General features: G+C 51.0%; 1 protein-coding gene across 1 annotated transcript in view; it reads right to left on the reverse strand.

Moving 5' to 3' along the window:
- Window positions 1-363: 363 nt before the first annotated feature.
- The window catches only part of CADM3 (cell adhesion molecule 3), a 152,798-nt gene continuing 136,555 nt past the window's right edge, over window positions 364-16,606 (reverse strand). Inside the window, exon 10 of the mRNA XM_073322545.1 lies at window positions 364-14,069. Within this exon, the coding sequence (XP_073178646.1) occupies window positions 13,951-14,069 (119 nt within the window). The 3' untranslated portion in view covers window positions 364-13,950. The remainder of the gene's footprint in view (window positions 14,070-16,606) is intronic.

The raw sequence follows: 16,606 nt of genomic DNA on the forward strand, positions 1-16,606 counted from the left end.
CTGGGCTGAGTGACCAACGGCAGGTCTGAGCAGACATGAATGTGCCCATGTGTGAACACCGGGCCCAGCAACCTGTGTCTGTGAGCGAGTGTAACACACTGCCCAGGGCAACACATGTGCTCGCGGGAGAGAGAAACTGTGTGTGAGAGAGACACAGGGCATGTGGGAGTGAAGGAGAGGAGCCTGGCTCTCAGCATGAGGAGTAGTTATGGCAGTGGGTGCTGCTCCAGGAGGAGATGGAGGAAGAGCAGATGGTGGGGAAATGGTGCTGTGTCACACTAGCATTTGAGGGGCAACCCGTGCCCAGGTAGCTCTTGCTCGGCGCTGGGTGCCCCGCAGGGAAGCAGAGAGACGCAGGCAGAGTGACATGTACAATCCAGATATATTGATAGGACTATTTTCTGAGATTAGCACAGGATATTAGAAAGGTTATAAAGTAACACTGACGTTGGTTGTATCCCCTTTATGTACATACAAGAACACAGCACAATACTCAACGGCCGCCCTCCACCCTGCCCCACTGCTCACCCAAACCAAGTGTTCTGAGCATGGTACAAATATGGCTTTCCGGTAATTTTGAGAGCTCAGCGCCAGCTGGGACGAACACAGAGCCTGTTCCGAAGGGGAGGCCAGCTGCCAAAGTCAGCAACGCAGGAATCTCCTCCCCCCAGCCAGACGGGGCACTGTGGGCACTAAGCGCAGATACAGCCTGGCATGCGATGTGGAAAAGGGCCATGCTGCTGTCATCCACCCTGCCCTCAAGTCAGAACCTGCATGGTCCAATGCTCCCCCAGCACTGGGCAGATTAGTGGTGACCCCACCAGCGGGCAGACCAATGATGAACCCAGCCATGGGCAGTCATGCCCACCACCCTCCACTCCTCCTGGCTTCCAACCTGCTCCTCACATTGCTGGATCTGTTCCTTGTTTCTGCAGGAGCTGGGCTCAGGCGAGTTCCCGGGGTCAGTATGGAAATGGAGCCACAGGAGTTGCTGGTCGGTTTGCACAGGAGAACCCCTTGCTTCACTTAACCCTGGAGCAGCTGCTGTTGGGAGAACCCCCACCTCTCACCTGTGGACCCTGCTGATCTCACTGCCTCTTCCCAGGAGCCTGTACCTAAGGAAAGCCAGCTGTGCAGATGGCACGAGTACGGGCTCTGGGGCAGTAGAGCTCAGACTCCCAGGCTGCCCAGGGGTACATGCTGGGATACAGGGGGCGGTGACAGGAGGCTATTGGGAAGGACAGGCCCTGGGACATGCAAAAACTGAATCAATGCTTTCCCTGGGAACTGGCCATTATTTTCTATGTATATCATGGTAGCATCCACTTTACACCAGGCTCTTTCCAACCTGGGCACCACCTTTGCAAGTGCCCTTCCCTCCCTCCTGCTTCGATACAATGGGCTTCCCTGAGCCCTCGTCTCCTGCCACCCTCCTGTCCTACACCCTCTCCTCCTTCAGGCCCCCATGCTAAGAACAGACAGCATAGCTCCTGCCATCCAGCCTCCTGCCCCAGCCTGTGTCCCCACCACACCACTCCACCCAAGCCTCTTTGCTGTCCTGCCCACCCAATGCCCAGAGGCAGCAGCAGCTCCCTTTACAAAGGGTTTACATTGCTGGGTGTAGATACGGAGCCAGCGGAGCTGGAGGGCACCTCAGCTAAGGCCACAGGGAACCACCAAGGGGAACCAAGTCCTGCCTCCTGTCATGTTCAGGATGTGCCCTGATCTGCTCAGAACATCCTCTGCTGGCCCAGCATGCAGGGGGTTGGGTCTGGGGCTTTCCTCAGCCCTGTCCAAACCCCACCAGCCTAAGGCCAGACCAATGGCCAGGCCCCAGTGCTTCCCTTCTGGGTCATGGCAAGGAGGATCTGGCCTCGTCCCCTCAGACCTCTGCCCCAGCTGTCCTGGGCCTGCTATAGAGACCGCTGCTCCCAGGAGCCCCAGTTAACCTGTCCCTCGCCTACATGAATGTGTGGCCCCCACTGATTGCCCCACTAGTGCCTCCCAGGCTGCTGGAGGCCTCTCTTCCCAGCAAGGCCACTGAACAAACCCCTGTTAGAGTGTGCATGCCCCAGACTGCACCCTGGGCTGAGATGGGTTCCGTCAGGCTCAGGGGTGCAGCACCCTGGGGGAAGGCTGGTTGTTCGGAGAGGTGCGGGGGGAAAATCAGGCTCCTAGTGGGAAGCTAGGGGCAGCTGCACCTGGCGAGCTCCCAGCCTGCCTCACCTGAGGGCACAGACCCAGGGGGGTGCTGTAGAACACAGAGCCCCCTTGCCGGTGGCATCTTGGCTTGGGCCAGGAGAGTTGGTTGCTTGGAGCTCATTGCGGGTCACAGCCAGGGGTCCCAGTGAGGAAGTAGCTGTGGGACCAGGAGCCGTGGAACAGAGTGGCTTCCTTTGGCTACTGCGTTCCCCGGCTGTCACTCACCTGCCCTCACTGCAGGCCTCTCATGGAAGGAAACTTTCTGGCTGGCTGCTCATTTCTGTAGCAGAGCGAATGGCGGGTTGGCTGCAGAGCCAGAAGCCGCTGAGCTCATCTGCCACTGCCACCCCATAGATCGTGCGATGGGTCGTGTCTCATTGCTGTGCATGGCTGTTACCAGCCCCGGTGGCTGCACACTAGGCTGAACAGAAAAACTAGCCGGAGAGAGGCGGGGATTGTCCAGACATCCCAGTCACATCCTGGCCCAGGAATTCACCCTCCACACCCGCTGCAGGAGCTAGCACCACAGGGACTGTAGGGAAGCCCCGAGGACCCCACAGGCTCATGGTGATGGGGTCTGTGTTAAGGTGACTGGTGGACTACGCCGCAGCAGGTCTGACACCTGGGCCGGAGCCAGAGCAGCTGCAGCAGCAATCACATTCCTTATGTGCCACAGGGAGCCTTCAGTGGCCTCTCTGGGCCATAGTGGGTCATGGTGAAGGCCTCAAAGACAAAACCTGCCAGTGCAGGGGTGAGGGACTGATGGGTCCATTCCCAAGTCTCAGGGCAGCAGGAGCTGCTGGGGGTGGTGGAGCAGGGAGTGGTGTGGAGACCACATCGGTTACTGGGCTGCTGTGGGGACAGAGCTGTCCCATTCTCATGAACCGCTGGCCCTTGTGCTCAGTGACAGGCCGGGTCAGGGTGGGATTCACACTCGCTCTCTAGGGGACTCACCAATAGCAGGGCAAGGAATGGACTGCCTCTGGGGCAAGTCTGACCCAAGGGAGGCCCTAGCTGGCTGGGCTGGGGGGCGGGGGGGCCCAGGGGAGGCCCTGGCTGGCGGGACTAGGGGGACACAGGGGAAGCCCTGGCTAGCCAGGCTGGGGAATCCAAGGGAGGCCCTGGCTGGCTGGCTGGGCTGGGAGTCCCAGGGGAGGCCATGGCTGGTGGGGCTGGGGGGTCCCAGAGGAAGCCCTGGCTGGCTGGGCTGGGGGGCCTAGGGAAGGCCCGGGCTGGGGGAGACCAGGGGAGGTGATCCAGCATTTGACATGGCGCATGGCATTTGATGGCATCGCACATAGGGCATCCAGCAAGTGTGGCATGCAGCTCCTGCTCCTGGCTAGAGTGGCCACTGCAGCAGCTTCTTGCCACCCCTCCGCCCGCTGGCAGTGGGAGTCCAGGAGGAGGAGGCGGCAGCTGTTAGGGAGGTGAAGGACAACAGGAGAGGGGCTGGGGGCACAGAATGGGGGATGGGTCCAAAGGGGGGTGGGAGGCTTATAATAACAACCTTCAGCACCCCGCCCCCAGGCTACCACCCATGGGGCCTCTTCCCCTAGCACCCCAACTCCCTGCCATACCTGGTCCCCACTATCTCCCCAGGCCCCTGGCTGTTGCTGGATTCCCTCAAACCTTCTTGTGTCCACCAAGCTGCTCACATTGCCCAGGGCACCTAAAGGGGTAATGGTGACTTGTGCTCCAGGCAGGGCTGCACAGGACTTAGCAGCAAGGAACTGGAGAGGGGCGGTTGGAGGGCTGGGCTGTATGGGTGGATGTAAAGGACCTTTGATGTTGATTGTTCAGTGCAACAATGAGCTGGCCCCAGGAGCACATGTGAGGTCAGCGTGCCTCTAGGGAGATCCCCACTGTCTCTGTGGGGTCATGACCTGGAGACCCCACTCTTTTCATTGTGTCATTACGGGAGACTTTAACTTTCCAGGTACAGATTGGAAAATAAATGTTCCTAATACTGGTAGGGCCCGGCTATTCCTGGATGTGATATATGAGAGGTTTCTTCATGAAACTGTCACTGAACCACCACGAGGTGATGCAATTTCAGACCTGGTTTTGGTAAGCAGTGAGGATACCATAGACGAGCTGGCTGTAGGACATAACCTTGGATTGAGTGATCACATGTTGATTCAGCTTAAATTAAATGGAAGGATCATCAAAACCAGGTCCTCAGCTATGGGATTTGATTTCCAAAAGGCAGATTCTAAGAAATTTAGGGAATCAGAGACTGGACTGACAAGCTCAAGCATTTCAATTCAGAGGTTTGGAATGTCTCCAAATCAACTGTACAAAAATGATCTGCAATTTGCATCCCAAGCAAAGGGAGAAAAGTTGTAGAGAAAGGCTCCAGCCCCAGCTGGATGAATAACCACCTCAAAAAGGTTAGGAGGAGTAAGCAGAGAGTCTCTAGGGAATGGACAAAGAGCTAGATCAGCAAAGAAATCTACCTCGCAGAGGTTAGAAAATGTAGGACTAAAAAGAATTGCTAAAAGTCAAGCTGAAGTAGCTCTTGCCAATGAAATTGAAATAAATAATAAGAGATTTTTTTAGTTCTATAAATAAAAAGACTAAGGAAGGAGGAGGTTGGACTGCTGTGCAGTGTGCCTGGGAAAGAGATTACAGATAATCGAGATATGGCCCCAAAACTAAATGAATACTTTGCCTTCGTTTTCAATTAGGATGATAATAGGGAACACGTGCATGAAGTCAGATGGAAATGAGTATCTTAGGAATGGACATTACCACAAATGTGGTGGAATAAAACTTAACAAGCTTAATGTGCTCAAATTAGGGGACCTGGATAATTTCCACCCCAGAATACTGAAAGAACTGGCACATGAGATTACTAGTCTAGAAGCAAGGATTTTGAATAAATCGAGCTGTTTGGGGGCAGTACCATGTGACTGGAGAACACCTATGTTTAAGAAAGGGAAAAAAAGTGAGCCAAGCAATTATAGACCTTTTAGTGTGACCTCAGTAGTATGCAAGGCTTTAGAACAAATTGTGAAGGAAAGAATAATTAACTTCATGGAGGTAAAAGATGGAGGGGATGGAATGCAACACGGGTTTCCGAAAGGTGGGTCGTGCCAGACTAACTTGATTTTTGCCTTTGAGAAAATAAGTGATTTCCTTAGATAAGGTACGTGCAGTACATCTGATCTCCTTGGCCTTTGGTAAAGCAGTTGACATGGCACCACATAGGAAAGTATTACTTAAATTAGGGAAGATGGGGATCAGCACAAGCATTACAAGGTGGATAAGAAACTGGCTAAAGGGGAGAAGGCAACGGGTTTTGCCGAAAGGTGAATTATTGGACTGGAAAGAGGTGACTAGTGGAGTGTCTCAAGGATAAGTCTCAGGACCAATCTTATTCAATACTTTTATTATTGAGACTTTGGCTCAAAAAGTAGGAGAGTGCTAATGAAATTTGCTGATAATATAAAATTGGGAGGCAGAGTAAACACTAAGGAGGGTTGAAATATTATACTGGAAGATCTGGATGGCCTTGAAGATGGGAGTGACAGAAATGGGATGAAATTGAATAACACAAAATGCAAGGCCATGCTCTTAGGGGTCTAATAATAAGAATTTCTGCTGCAAGTTGGAGGCTCATCAGTTACAAGCAACAGAGGAGGACAGAAACTTGGAAGTGTGAGCTGATCACTGGATGACTATGAGACACTAACGGATGCAGTTGTGAAAAAGGCAATTGTGATCCTAGGCTGTATCAGGCGAGGCATTTCCAGTAGAGATCGGGAAGTATTAATCAGCACAAGGCACTGGTAAGCCCTCCTCTGAAACACTCTGTAATTCTGGTCACCCATGGTCAAGAAAGGTAAATTCAACCTGGAACAGGTGCAGAGAAGAGCTCCTAGGATGGTCAGGGGAATGGAGGAGTCTTAGGAGAGGAGACTGGAAGAGCTTGCCTTGTGTAGATTAGCGCAAAGAAGCCAAGAAGGGCTATGATTGCTCTCTCTAAATCCACTCAGGGGATAAGTACCAGGAAAGGGGAAGAGCTCTTTAAGCTAGAGGACAGTGTTAGCACAACGACAAATGGATATAAACTGGCCATGAACAAATTCAGTCTGGAAATCATCAGAGGGGTGAGGCTCTGGAACCTCCTCCCCATAGGAGTTGTGGGGGCAAACAACTCAATTAGTGTCAAGAGAGACTGAATAAAGCAATGAGTGCGATTGTGTGATGGGGTTGCTTGTGGTGTTGGGGGAACAGGGCTTGGCAGCCCCAGGGGCTCCCTTCTGGTTTATGTCTTATGGTCCTAAAAGCTCATGCTTCAGGGCTTGAGCCAGCCACCTGGAGAAGTCAGGGAGGGATCCCCCCCCATGGAGTTTTTGTTGAATTGACTCTCTTTCCTCTGAAGCATCAGGGTGGCCCGGGATGGAGATGGGGTATTGAGCAGGGAGGGCCAGGGCACTGAGCATTCTCTCTCTTGGGCGCTTAGCTGGCTGGTTCTTGCTCACATGTTTAGAGTCTAGTTGATTGCCATTGGTGGGGTCAGGCAGGAATTTCCCCCCAAGTCAGATTGTCATTGACCGTAGGGCTTTTCGCCTTCCCTGGCAGTGTGGGTGCCAGGATTATCTGGGTAATTCTCACTTAGCACTTCCCTGCCATTGCAGGGGCCTCAGTCCCTCCTTTTCTCTGTCTGTGGTACATAACAGTTTCCTCTCCTGGGGGCTGCAATACTTTGGTCTCGTTTGCACTTGTTGGTTAGTGTGCGGGGTCTGGGTGGCGTTGGTGGCCTGGGACATAAAGGAGGTCAGATCAGATGATCTGGTGGGCCCTTCTGGCCTTAAACTCTGTCACTATGACTTTGTGGGGGTCATTGATCAGCGATGCTGACTCTCTTTCAGGAGAATCCTAGGAACCGGGGGAGTCACTGGTGGAGGATGCCTCTCTCCGTGGGAGTCACTAACTGAACCTCCATCTCACCAGGTGACAGGTGGGAAGACTACAGCATTGTGAAGATCAGACCCTCAAGCAGAGTCACTGTCAGTAGGGTCTATCTGTGCGAGTCGCTCTAACTGCAGACCCCTCAGTCCAGGGAAGCCAGTGTAGGCAGGGATAGTCTATCCCCAGCAAGAGTCACCTGCCTGGGAGACTTCCCATGAAATCCATTTACTAGGCATGGTGAATTTAATCATTCCTCCACATTGAAGAGATGGTGTATCCTGTCACTCCTGCACACAAGATATGATGTATCCTATCACTCCTGCACACACGAGACATGGTATATCTTGTCACTGTGTCACACACAAGACCCTGTGCACCCTGTCATTCCTGCACATGAGACATGGTGTATCCGATCACTCCTGCACACTTGAGACATGGTATATCCTGTCACTCCTGCACATGTGAAACATGGTATATCCTGTCACTCCCTCACACACAAGACACTGTGTATCCTGTCACTCCTGTACACACACGACAGTGTATCCCATCACTCCCACACTCTCGAGACATGGTATATTCTGTCATTCCTGCATACACAAGATACAGGATATCCTGTCACTCCTGGACACTTGAGAGATGGTGTACTGTCACTTTCACAGAAGAAAGGGAACTAAAGTTTAGTTCAACCTGTTCTATAAAGCAGTTTATAAATAAATTGGAGACAAAGTCAATGATAGCAGTGGATTTCTTTAGAGACAAGAACTCACCACAGGTTGTCAAAATATATTGGGCAGGCCCCAGAATTGCTCTGGCAACAAACCAAGATGATGTTAGAATGACAAGACATGTTCATAACCGGAATCCCTAGATATATGTTCTGACTGGTGAATTCTGATGGGACTGGGCTGCCACTCCTTCCAGGACACTGGTATGTGGGGGATGGGGGAGGCCTCTTGGCAACTTATTTAATAAATAAAATAAATAATAACAATAATAATAATAATTATTATTATTATTATAAAGCACCACTCTGCCCCCTGCAAAAGTGCTGAACAACAATCAGAAAAACAATTTCTCCTTAGCTAATGAGCAGTTACCTTGCCTGCCTGTGCTTCAGACTGGACACCCTGAAGGAGCCAACTGGCCAAAGAGGGAGTGTGTCCCTGCATCACTGCCTCCCGCATCTCTGACCCCAGAATCTAGGTTGCCATTGCATTGATCCTGAAAGATGCTGACCAGGTGAGGAGATATCACCATGTACATAATGTTTGGCTGAGTTCTGACAACCCATGGGACCCATCTCACCCCACTCCCTCCCCACTCTCACCCCCTCTCTCCTGCATCATTTTCCCTCCTCACCTTATTCCTCTCTCTGTCCTATCTTTCTTTTTTCACCTGTCTAATAAGAGTCTGGCATAATGGCCAGTCCAGCATTTATCAGCATGCCATTGGAGTGATCAGTAAGGCAAGCTAAAGCAAGGGGCCAGATTCCTTGCTGAGGTCAATCAGCATAGCACCCTTAAACTAAATGGAATTATGTCCATTTACACCAGCTGAGGCTCTGACCTAATAACTTAAACATCTGATTTGGATGGAAGTTTGCAAGGTCTTGGAGAGACCAGAGAGACTGTGTGCTGCACCGATGACTTTGCAGCAGCTAAGCTGCCAGTGAAAAGTCACAGAAACACAAAAGATGTATTTTCTTTTTCTTTCTTTCTTTCTTTCTTTCTTTCTTTCTTTCTTTCTTTCTTTCTTTCTTTCTTTCTTTCTTTCTTTCTTTCTTTCTTTCTTTGTGTGTTTTGTCTCATTTTGTCTTAAAAAGAATCAGACTTCAATTTTATCATCAGCAACCCACAAGTTATAGTCCGTAACTAATCTATTCCCTTTTCCCTCCAGAAAGACATTGATTACACTCTGAAGCAGCATTCCCCAAACTTTGGAAAGTTGAGCCCTCCCCTGCCACCCCCATGAAAATGAAATCACTTGTGCGCCCCCACCCTGCCCTGCCCAGCTTTTAGATTTGTAATGAAATGAAATGAAATCGTATTGTAAATCATGTCCTTACATTTTTATTTTAAGGAATGATTTCTATTCAATATTGAATGTTAAAGATCTTCATAACAGTATCAGCTCCCTCCATTCACACATACTTTCATGAGCAGTGAAATAGTGGTCACTGGCATCAGAGTTACAACCACTGAAATGAAAGGGATAGTTCACACCTCAGCACTATGATTTCAGGCTCTCTACAGACTCAGGCAGACATCACTGCACTGATCACATTATTAAACTTTTCCTCTCAAGAATAATACTGACTTTTCCAAAAATGAAAATGAGATGGAGAGCAATTGAGACAGAACTGTTGCTCCCCCGGGCTTGATCCTCCCACCCCCGAGGGCAGGGCGACACCCTGCACTGATCGAAAGGGCTCTCAGACAGGGACCTTTCCCTTTATACAACTTTGTGCACATAAATGGAAAGGGAATAAAGGAACTTTTTAAAATCACTCTCTGTGGCCATACTTTTGGTGTTCCCCTCGCTGTGTGTTTTATACAAGGTTCAGTGGTTTTATTAATGGTGCTTGTTACATGAAATCACAAGCCACAACTTGATGCAAAACCTCAAACCACAAATGATGGTTTAATGTCATAACAGCATGCTAGATTTTTAAAAACCTTAACCGGGCTGAACCCAGAACCCCACCACTAATACACAGATCAGGTGTATCCGGTCACTCTCTCATATGCAAGACATGGTGTAGCCTGCCACTCCCACGCACTGGACAAGTGGTATATGCTGTCACTATTACACTGTTGAGACATAGTATATCTCATCGCTGGTACACAGTCGAGACCTGGTGTATCCCACCACTCCTACACACTCGAGACACAGTGTATCCCACTACTCCTACACACTCGAGACACAGTGTATCCAGCCACTCCTACACACTCGAGACACAGTGTATCCCAGCACTCCTGCACACTCGAGACACGGTGTATTCCACCACTCCTACACACTTGAGACACGGTGTATCCCATCAGCCCTACACACTCAAGACACGGTGTATCCCGTCACTCCTTTACACTCGATACACAGTGTATCCCATCACTCCTACACACTCAAGACACAGTGTATTCCATCAGTCCTACACACTTGAGACACAGTGTATCCCATAACTCCTACAAACCCGAGACACGGTGTATCCCATCACTCCCACATGCTAGAGATTGGATGTATCCTGGCACTCCCATACATACAAGACATGCTGAATCCTGTTACTTGCACACCCTTGAGATGTGGTTAATTCCCTAACTTCCACTGCAGTGGTGATGTATCCTAGAGCTCCCACATACTCAAGAATTTGTGTGTCTCATCAGTCTCACAGCCACTAGAAGGCTGTATCTCCTGCCTCCCATACACACAGCATGAGGGGAAGTTTAGATTTTCCCACTAGACATGTGGGCCCTCCCATTTCCTTGCCACACCCACAGCTGGGTCTCTACTTGGTCCCATGTCTCAGAGGCTTGGAAAATGCTAGTCCCATGTTTATAAGACATGGAACATTCCATAACAGCCATGCACTGGAGGGGTGGGACCTGTATAAACCCCTGGGCAGGAGAGGGGGATCATGCCTTACATCTGGGGTTGCCTTATTTCACACACACAGCTCCTGGGAAGGACACTGCTTACACAGAGCCATGGCAGCCTGCTGCCCAGTGCCCTTTGTTACTCTCCCGAGGCCCATCTTAACCACATGGGAGCCCAGGCCTGTCAGGGCCCCAGGGAAGAACAGGGAACCCCAGGAAAGCACATGGAGACTCAGTCACATTCCAAGGGCCTAGGAAGGCATTTGGCAATGACCCTACCTGGCTACTGCGAGAAGGGCTAGAGATTCTTCAAGGCGGCTGGAGTGCTCAGCTTGTGCCATGCAGACCAGGTGGATGCATGATGAGGCCTCATGGGCCTGCGCCCCATGCAGAGGACAGATGCTGTTTGGAGCCACGGCAGACGCCCATGGTTTGGGACTGAGGGGCCAGGAGCCTAAGCCTAGCTTTGCAGGGTAGGGTGAGTTGTGCCTGTTCCCAGCAGTGCATGGAGCTATCACAGCCTGAGGCCTGGTTCTGGGACTCAGCCTGGCTTGCCAGGCTGGTGTTGAATTGTGCCAAGAGGAGTGGCACGTGGGGCACTGGCCCTGTGTGTGGGCAGGTGGGGCTGGTTAGTGTCTGTCACAGAGAAGAGAAGCCTTTTGTTCATTTGTTGAAGCCTGTATGTTGGGTGCTGGGGGTTGGGGTCCAGGTCTTAGTTCCCTGTTCCCCAGGGGTGAGACGGCCTCAGTCAGCCCTTGTGTCCAGTCTCTGCTGCCCACACAACCTTGCCGCTGGCCAGGCCCCTCTGCTAGCACTTGCTGTCGTGCCTCTGTTGGAAGGAGCAGCAGCCACCATCAGTCCCTGCTGGGTCCTTTCCCCCAGCATCTCACCAGTGAGAATTACATCAGCCCCCCGGGAAGGGGCCAGGTAATGCAAATGGACTGATATCATTTCCCAGGTGGCTCTCTGATTACCTGATCACCATCTCATGCACTCAGCTGGCAGATTCCACACCACTCCTGCCTATCGCAGGGGCCAAGACCCAGCCTCGCATGATCAAAAGCAATGAGTCAGGCTCCCCAACATCCTGAGAATGGCTGAAGAATCATGAGATTTTCAAAAATTCTAAATTTGGCAGTGGGGGCGGGGGATTTGCCTTCTCTTATTGTAGCCTTTAGGCCACATTCCTGTCATATTCTCCAGCTTTTCTCTTCAACCAGGAGGGCTAGAAATATACTTTTAAAAAATGAAGGCTGAGAGGCTCAGTTATTCATAGATTCACAGATACTAAGGTCAGAAGGGACCATTATGATCATCTAGTCCGACAAGACTCCAGGAGCTGGGGCTTTGAGAAAAACACCAAATCTCAGGAGACACTTGATAAAATCATGGAGTTGATAACAGTGAACACCCCAGAGGGGAATCAGAGGAACCCCCAGCATGGCTGTGACAGCTGAGCCCCTCCTTCCCCGCCCCATAGTCTGGCTGCTCTAGCTTAGTCCCTCGCCCACTTCCCAGGCTGTCTGGTGGAGCCCATCTCAAGGGCTGGGTTGGGGTTCTTCAGAGGGAATGCTGTGTGCTCTTCGAAGGTGGGCCATGCAAGCTCTGGAGGGAACAGGGCTATGACTCTAGAGAGTGGGCGACAGGTAATAGCCCTGTGGCTTGAGACACTGCTCTCAGGCTCTTGCCTGGGGAGGGAGCTCCCTGACTAAATTTACGGTTTCCAACGCTGAGAGGTCTGATGGGCAAACTTCGCTCTTTCCCCCACCACGTGCAGCTCAGCCCCTGTGAGAACACTTCCTGGGCCGTTGAGCAGTCTGCCATGAAGCTCATTCCCTCCCCTGGCTTTAGCTGGGGTTGCCAGCACCCTGTCTGGTGCAGCCGCTCAGGTTCTGAGCTGTAATGATTCAGATTCTGGGTGGCTAGTTTGTGGGAATGAGGCTGCTCAGCTACTTGTGGCCTACAAGAAAGATGCCCCTTGGCCAAGTCACCTGTGATCATAGCAATGTTTCTATCTCCAAATGCTCCCCGGGCCTTGGCGCTGGGGCAGGTTGACTGGTCAGAGAGCAGGAAAGGCATGACAGCAGCATGGAGGACCAGGACACTCTTACCCTTGTCACCTGGCTCGCCAGGGCCCTGCTCTGCTCATCAGTCCCTGGCACAGGGAAGATACACAAGGATGGTTTCCTTGCATTGAGCATCTCAACGGATGGGTTATTGTCCTGGCTCCAATCTGAGACTTTACAGCCTTTCTTGGAACCATGCATGAGCACTGCAAGTCACCTTGCAGCATTTGAATCTCTCTCCTTGGGTGTCAGTGGGCACTGGAGCCTATGAGCGGCTCCCCACCTGGCAGCTGGCTCCCCTTTGTACATGTATCACACAGGACAGTTCTCCTCCCAGATGAACATTGTCCTCCAAGGATAAAATCAGTGCAGGGCCCCAGCAGGCTGGGTGTGCAATACTGCCCTCCCTCCCATCTCGCTGTGGGGAGGGCACATCCCTCTGGAGAGGAGCCGGGCTGGGTGGCTCCCCCATCTCCTCGCTCTCGCTGGACATTCCCCTGGGCTCTCATGGCTTGTTTGCTGCTGTGGGGCAGAGAAAGACCCCATGTCACCGCCTCCCATCCTCAGCCTAGGGTCATTCCCACAGGTCTGGCTCAGAACACCATGCAGGAGCCAAGGATGGGGGAACACAATGGAATCGTGGCCCCAGTTCTCGGGTGGGAAACGTAAGCAACAGAAAGGGCATCCCAGGCTGCCCAGGCCCATGGCAGCAGGCAGCCACCATGAGGGCTGATTTTATCCTTGGATGTAAACGGAACCAAAATGAAGAGCAGCAACGGAAAGAGCAACATTGACCCCACCCCAACATTCCAACCCAAGGAACCAAAGCAAAGAGCATCCACAAAACCAAAGCAAAGGGGCCAAAGGAAAGAAGGAAAGTGTCACTCACTCACTGGCTTGTTTGTGTGTTTAGTGCGAGTGTTGGTCACGGGTATGAAGGTACAAGCAAGCGAACAGGGGTGGGGCTTTCAATGTTTTTAGTAATAACGTTTTATACAAGTTCGAGAAGCATCATGAGTCAAGCCGGTCACTCTCTGGTCTCTGTCCCGCCATCCCTCTGTTCGTCCATCCATCCAGGGCACGAGAGAAAATCTGTTGGGTTGAGTGGGGTTTGTGATCCGGTTTCCATTTCCATCTGGGTTTGTTGGCTCCATTTCTCTTCTCTCAACCCTGCACCCCTAGATGAAATATTCCTTTTTGTCATCGCCACTGGCCTGGCCTCCCTCCGCGTTGATGATGGCAGTGTCAGCATCTGGGGCATCGTCTGATCCTTTGGCCTCGTGAGTCAGGTAGGTACCTGGCAAGGAGAGGGTTCTCATTATCATATGCCTAGTGGTTTAGGTAGCTCTTGGACTCTCTCTGCACCACCCAGGAGAGGGACTGTGTGGCAGGCAGGGCTCAAGGGGGATTCCGGGCTGAAGCTCACAGCTGGAGCTGGCCGGAAAATGGAACTTCCATCCTCCTGAAAACGTTGAGGTTTCAGAAAATATTTCCCCTGGGCGTAAGCTGAGAAGCAGAAACCTTGACATTTTGCATGGGCAGAAATGGAAACAATTGTGCTGTGGGAGAACTGAACCAGAGGTTTGCAGCTGGCTGGGAACTGCCTGGAACTGGCTCTTGTCCATCTCACCTACAGGTGGGTGGCCAGGTTGCTGGCATTTCAATTTTCCCACCCAAAACTGCAATTTTGCAAAGAGGGCATTGGAAAATCATTCCCGGCCAGCTGTATTCACGGTGCCTGTGCTGAGAGTGCTGCGGCCAGGTGCAGCCTGGAGCCCCGGGGTCTAGGTCAAGAGGCAAGTCTGACCCTGTGTAATCTCCGTCTCCTCCCAGCCCCACAGTGGGCATCTTATTCCTGCCAGCACCCTCCAGGCTGAAGCAACCTCACTCATCAGCCACGAGTTGAGCAGGGTGTGGGATCTTCAGGGCAGGGACCATGGCTGCCTCTGGGTCTGTGCAGCACCCAGCCCGTCACCACCCCAGCTGCTTGGGACTCTGGGAGTTACAGCCACACAAATAATGACAACCAAGGGTGAGGTGACAGCCAGAGGGGCCAGAAGAGCACCTACCCAGAGGGTGTAGGACAGCGGAAAGCAAAGAAGCCTCCACCCCACATGAACTTTAAACACCTGGCTCCTCAGTATGTAAGTCATACCAACTCTGACTCCCTACACTAGCTGGAGGTGCACCTAGCTCCAAAGGAGCTGAGGGGGTGGCCATTTCCAACTTATACATCATCTCTGAAGCTGGCCTGGTGTCATAAGCACATAACGGCCACATTGGGTCAGACCAGTCCAACTAGCCCAGAATCCTGTCTTCCAACAGTGGCTGATGCCAGAAGCTTCAGAGGGAATGAACAGATCAGGGTAATTATTGAGTGACCCATCCCTGGTCATCCAGTCCTGGCTTCTGTCAGAGGCTCAGGGCACCCAGAGCAGGGGGTTGCATCCCTGACCATCTTGGCTAATAGCCAGTGATGGACCTATCCTCCATGAACATATCTAGCTTTTTTTTTAACCCAGTTATACTTTTGGCCTTCACAACATCCCCTGGCAATGAGTTCCACAGATTGACTGTGTGTTGTGTTAAGAGGTACTTCCTTATGTTTGTTTTAAACCTGCTGCCTATTAATTTAATTGGGTGACCCCTAGTTCTTGTGTTATGTGAAGGGGTAAATAAAACTTCCCTATTCACTTTCTCCCCACCTGTCATTATTTATAGACCTCTACCATATCTCTCCTAAGATGAACAGTCCCAGTCTTTTTAATCTCTCCTAATACCCCAATCATTTTTGTTGACCTTTGTAATTTTTCCAATTCTAATTTTTTTTAGATACCCTATGCAGTACTCAAGGTGTGGGTTTAACATGGATTTATATAGTGACATGATATTTTATGATGTATTAACTATCCCTTTCCTAATGGTTCCTAACAACATGTGAGCTTTTTTGACTGCCACTGCACATTGAGTGGATATTTCCTCAGAACTATCCATAATGACTGGCTTTCTTGAGTGGTAACAGCTTGAGTGGTAACAGCTAATGTAGACCCCATCATTTTGTATGAATAATTTGAATTATGTTTTCCAGTGTGCATTACTTTGCATTTATCAACACTGAATGTCATCTGCCATTTTGTTGCCCAGTCACTCAGTTTAGTAAGTTTGCTTTGTATTTCTTCAATGTCAGCTTTGGACTTAACTATCTTGAGTAATTTTGTTTCATCTGCAAATGTTGCCACCTCACTATTCACCTCCCTTTCCAGATCATTGATGAATATGATCAACATCACAGGTTCCAGCATGTCACATGTATGTGTCTACTGCTGATGGTTAGATCTGATCATCCCTCTGCCTTTTACACACATATCTGCTGGACAGATGAAAAGTCAAGGGAGCGGAGAATACCCTGGTTGGGGCAGGGTGGATGGTGGATGGATGGTGCAGAGGTGGACAGATGGATAGATGGATAATATGTGGCCAATGAAAAATCTCTGCAGATGGTCAGAGACGGGAGGATGAGTGCCTAGGTGACCAGGAATAGATTGAATGTGATGCAGGATATTTAGGTGGATGAGTACTAAAGAAATGAACACAAAACAATGACATGATGATACTAGATGGACAGGGTGTGAGACAGAGGTGATGGAGAGTGACAGAGAAGGGAGGGATGCGATTTGGTAGCCTTTCCTATCCTGGGCTCAGGGAGGTGGAAGCTGATTGGTTACAAGAGTCTTGTGGGACTTGCTCCTGCTCTTGGGGGTCAGTGGGAGGCAATGCTCAAGCTGCCAGCCCCAAGGGAGGGAGAATGACCCACCAAGGATCCCCATGTGGTGC

This window comes from Lepidochelys kempii, chromosome 24 (assembly GCF_965140265.1).
Source record: "Lepidochelys kempii isolate rLepKem1 chromosome 24, rLepKem1.hap2, whole genome shotgun sequence".
Classification (NCBI taxonomy): Eukaryota; Metazoa; Chordata; order Testudines; family Cheloniidae; genus Lepidochelys; species Lepidochelys kempii.